At 43.0% G+C, this 5,117-nt stretch overlaps 1 protein-coding gene across 1 annotated transcript; it reads left to right on the top strand.

Moving 5' to 3' along the window:
- Positions 1 to 746: 746 nt before the first annotated feature.
- On the top strand, positions 747 to 1,112 carry LOC143637251 (uncharacterized). Its single transcript, XM_077104688.1, has one exon. It carries the CDS (start codon positions 747 to 749, stop codon positions 1,110 to 1,112), a length of 366 nt encoding a protein of 121 aa, XP_076960803.1.
- The last annotated feature ends 4,005 nt before the right edge of the window (positions 1,113 to 5,117 follow it).

The raw sequence follows: 5,117 nt of genomic DNA, 5'->3' as shown, positions 1-5,117 counted from the left end.
GACGTTTGCATGCGAGCCAAGCACGAAAATGTGGCATCGTCGGGTTCATTGCAACCGCTACCCATACTTAATACGGTTTGGAACGATATCTCTATGGACTTTATCGGAGGCCTCACAAAGTCGAAAGGTAAAGATACAGTCTTGGTAGTAGTCGATCGACTCACAAAATACAGTCACTTTATACTACTTCGACACCCCTTCTCTGTAGCCGATGTGGCTCAAGTGTTTATTGATAACGTATTCAAGCTCCATGGTTGTCCTAGCTCGATAGTATCTGACCGGGATCCGATATTTATGAGTGTTTTTTGGAAGGAGTTTTTGGCATTAAAGGGCATTACGGCGAATTTATCAACTGCTTACCACCCCAATCGGATAGTCAGACCGAGGTGGTGAACCGATGTTTAGAAGGTTATTTGCGGTGCATGACGATGGAGCGACCGCAGACCTGGGCTAAGTGGGTTCCTTTAGCCGAGTGGTGGTATAACACTACCTTTCACACGTCGATCAACATGACTCCGTTTGAAGCATTATATGGTATCCTCCTCCTCTCTATATTCCTTATGTTAAGAAGGATGCGGGTAACGGAGAATTGGATGAGTTTCTAACAGACAAGGAAGAAACAATCAAATTATTGAAACAGTCCCTTACGAAGGCTTAAAACATAATGAAACATCAAGCGGTCGGAACGTGAACTTGAGGTGGGTACTTGGGTGTATCTTAAACTACGACCCTATATGCAAAACTCTATGCGGGTTCATAAACATTCAAAACTCACTCCAAAGTACTTCGGCACGTTTTTGGTATTGGAAAGGATTGGTAAGGTGGCCTACCGGTTGGACCTCCCCGATGAAGCACAAATAGACCCGGTGTTCCATGTGTCGCTCCTTAAACCAGCCCCGGGTCCACCTGAGAAGATTCTGCCCGTTCCGGTAGATTCACGGTTCCGTCTACGGCCTGAGGAAGTGATCGAGAAAAAGATGGTAAAGCGTGGTAACAGGGTTGTCATCAAAGTGTTAGTTCGTTGGAACAATCAGACAGCTAATGAAGCAACCTGGGAATACTTGGATGACATGAAGCTTCGTTTTCCTGATTTCGCTGAGTTTACTTTTTGAGGACAGAAAAATGGTTAAGGGAGGGGTATTGTTATGGTATTTCTTGATTATTAGACATTTGGTTTATTATGTCATTTATTTCTAGTTCAGGGGGTTCTCTGTAACTTGTTTATGATACTTATAGTCTTTTGACGTATGAATGAGAACATGTGAAGATTTGGTTAATTCCTTCTATCTTTTAGTTTTTCTTTCTCAACACGTTTCTAAGCCTAACATATATAGACCTAATTGTAGTAATTATTGAAATGGTTACTTAGACCCTTCGACTTCCTTTAGATTTTCATCTTCCTTGAACCCTTCAGCTCCCTTGGATCCGAACGGGTTCGTATCATTTTCCCTATGTTTTATTACGTCATTTTTTTAATTATTCAATATGACATTGGTACATATTGGTCATAATTAATTGTTTCAAAATGTATAGATGCTTAATCTAAAAGTCAAACGCAGGACCATATCAAATATTTTTAAAACGTCTCCGGACTCACTTCTGTTGAACCCGTTACAACCCAAACCAAAATGACCTGAAGGGTTGGCATGGGGTGATGGTTAATACTTAGGATCTTATGTTCTAAGGTTCGAAACTTGACTCAAGGGTTCTCCCATAATGGTGGGTTTCCTCATTGACGGTTGAAGAGGTAGGTCCCAGCAAAGCCATGTTGGACCCGCAAGACTCACCTTGAAGAGGGACGTCTGCGCAAAGACCAACTGGATCCGCATGACCCACCATGCTCAGAGAGATGAAGACCTTACACGCAGTAAGCCAGCTGTTCCCGCAGGAAAGCCTCCCTTGGTAAAGTACCCTGCCTGTTCCCGCAGCTGCAGATACAAGCCAAGAAGGAGGGCTACCCGCACTAACAGTAAGGCTACACGCATAAGGCACTAACTCTTATACTTCAGTAATGTCACCTGAAGAAGGAATGAGCAGGGCGGGAATATTCCCGCCCAAAAAAGCCAGTCCGTACGCTTCTAGAAGATCTTTTGTACTATACCTACCAAGGTATGGACAAATAGACAAGATCTGGCAAAAGCAACCCATGAACCAATCACAGGGTGACAGCTCACCGACAATAGTACGAGGAGCAGCACGCTCCAGTACAAAATGTCACTATCAGCCGCTGCCTACCCACCAACTCCCATCGTGGCACGAACATAGCCCGTAGTTGGTTGAAAAGGAATATTATACAGCTGGCCGTACCTGCTTGGAAACCTACCTTCGGCTATAAATACTCCAACACCTTGGAACGGTATCATCATCTTATCTTCTCTAGCTATTTCTCTCTATATACACTTATATTCAGAGCAATCTAGTCTGATTCTCACGCCGGAGGGTGGTCACAAGGAGGAACCCCCCCTTCTCAGTGACGAGCTCACGGTGTCTGTTTTGCTGGTCGAGAAGAATAACTGTGACAACTGCCCAAATCCGACCCGACCCAGGTACCCGTTTTCGGATCCGATTTTATGATTTAAAATTTGATTATAATCTTTATTTATATATTACTAATAATAATAATGATAATAATAATAATTCCTTTCCGCCGTCCCGCCCCTTTTTCTCTCTTGTCGCCGTCCCGCCCCTCTGCTTAACCCTTAAGCCTTGAACCCCCTTTTTCTCTTAACTCTTTGCTTGTCCTTTGGTTCTTCCCGCCTAAGGATGTCTGCGCAGCTCCACGCGCCAGACTCCTTACAAGGAAGCATGCGTGAAGACCAGCTGTTCCTGCGATACGCGAGGCGAACTGTTCCCGCGGCGCGCAAAGGATTGTAGTTCTTCCCGCGGCGCGCAAAGGATTGTAGTTCTTCCCGCGGCGCGCTAAGGATTGTTCTGTCTGCCTTCGCCCTCGCGCACTCAAGCCTTCTCGCGCTAGACACTTAAGTCTTTTCTCCAGTGTAAGCCAGCTTGTATGCTTTTGAAATATCTTATCTTCTGTGCTATACCTACCAAGGTATGGGCACAGTAGGCCAGATCTGACATCTGTCCGAAAGGTCACTTTCGGCGCAGCTTGCTTACCAACCCTCTTGGTTGTCAGAAAAAGTAACTGGCATAATCTTTTAAAATCTTCTTTTCCATGTCTTGAACAGTACTTTGACTGACCCCTCCCATGCTATGAACAGTAACCTGTCAGCCTTCCCCATCCCCTGCAGCTGCCACCATATCTTTTGCTTGTGATATCTTTTGCTTTTGATATCTTTTGCTTTGATTTGATAAGATCTTTTTCCCCAATTCAAGGGATGTGTTCCCTAGGGTTTTCCTATAAATAAAACTAATTTCTTGGATAATTAAACACTACACTCAAACACTTAAACACTCCCCAAAATCTTTCTCCCTTACTCTCAGCCGAAGATCTTCAGCGACGCCTCCACTCCCCTCTTTGCAATCCGGCATCTCTTCTTTTCTGCCCAGAAATCTCGGTAAATATATAATATATAATTTCTTTTAAATAATTTGTTTAAGCGACTTGCATATATTCAAGACATAAAAACCAATCGTTAAACCAATAACCTCTTATTTATAGGTTAACTTTCGCTTGTTTCAAAGTTGGTTCTTACGTTATCTTTCAACCCACCTTTTACAAGTGAGTAATCTCGTACCTAATCCCCTTTTATTTTAACGTTTTGGGATGTTCATGTGTTCGTACAACTTGAGTCTTAAACTTGTTTATGAAATTATGTGCGCAAAACCTATGTGTTATGGACGTTTACTAGTGTTGTATATTTGTATGTGTTGATCATTAACCGCTTTGATCGGCCTATTCCGAAGTTTTCATGGATCCATTAGATGAACACGGGAGACCTATTGTTACGATTTTCTTGGTTTGTTTGCACATACACGAATGATTATTTGTTTTTGCTCGATTTGGAGCACGCTATGAACTATGAGCTATGATCTATTTAGGCTTGATCACAATCTGTTTACACACTATGTTGAACACCAGTTATACACATGTTGCGCGCAGTGCTTTGTTATTATCTATTTATATCTATTAATCTTGATTTCTCACCGACACGCAAGTGTTGACGTTTTATTTTAACACATGTTCAGGTTTGCTGTAGCTGCTTTTGGAAACTCGAGGACACGTAGGATGTTTTCTTTTACTTTGGACCTAGTTTAAAATATAACAAGACAAATTTATGTATTTGAATATTATGAGTTTTGATATGTGATTTATGTTACTTTATGGTGTGTTATGCGCATGCGCAATGAAATGTATTTATTAAATATGGACACCCAAATAGTGTCACGAGAAATGAAACAATTCGTAGCGCCCCGATGTATAATCCGTCATCGGTCGGGGTGTTACAATAACCATCTTTGCTGGACCTAACCCTCGTGGGAAACATCTACTTAACCCCCAGATTATCCTTAATCTGCCGGGGTCATCTAGTGTTTCTTCATTGGCGCCATCCGTGCATTAAGCTAGAACTAATTCTTTTTCTCAGTTTTTTCAAACTTCTGGAAAGATGGTTAAGGTTACTCCAACGCCAAGGCCACCGAGTGACCAAGAAACTCCGGTAACCACAACCCCAGTTACTGGGGGGAACACCGGTGAATACACGATTTTTACGAACACTACCCCGGTTACCCAAGCCGGGGCAAGTGCAGTAAACAATCCTCCCCTGGGATTCATTGATACCCAGGTGGAAAAACAACAGACGAGACTTCCCCAACAAACACTTGAACAAGTTAAAGCTTGGGCGGAAGCACGTCAGAAAGAATTCCAGGCTGAGTTGGACGAACGTTTACGTTCACTCCAGCAGGCCAATGACAAATTCGGAAGCACTAGACAACAGCTCAACATGAGCAACGATTGCGAGTATGTGGATGATGAAGATTGGGAAGAATCTGACAGTGACGCAAACCCTCGTCATAAGGCAAAAGGGAAGCGTAAAGAAGACTTCCACTCGAAGAGAAATTTCGAGGAAACCTTCAAACCAAAGAACACGAGGGGAAACCCACGTGACTTCTCCAAAACTTTCAGACCAACTGTTGCGAATGCGGGAACGTCCAAA

The sequence above is a fragment of the Bidens hawaiensis genome, unplaced genomic scaffold (genome assembly GCF_021521415.1).
Source record: "Bidens hawaiensis isolate Kalapana, Puna unplaced genomic scaffold, B.hawaiensis_p1.1 tig00008152_1, whole genome shotgun sequence".
Classification (NCBI taxonomy): domain Eukaryota; kingdom Viridiplantae; phylum Streptophyta; class Magnoliopsida; order Asterales; family Asteraceae; genus Bidens; species Bidens hawaiensis.
The sequence above is the reverse complement of the archived record's forward strand: the minus strand, read 5'-3'. Positions and strand labels throughout refer to the sequence as shown.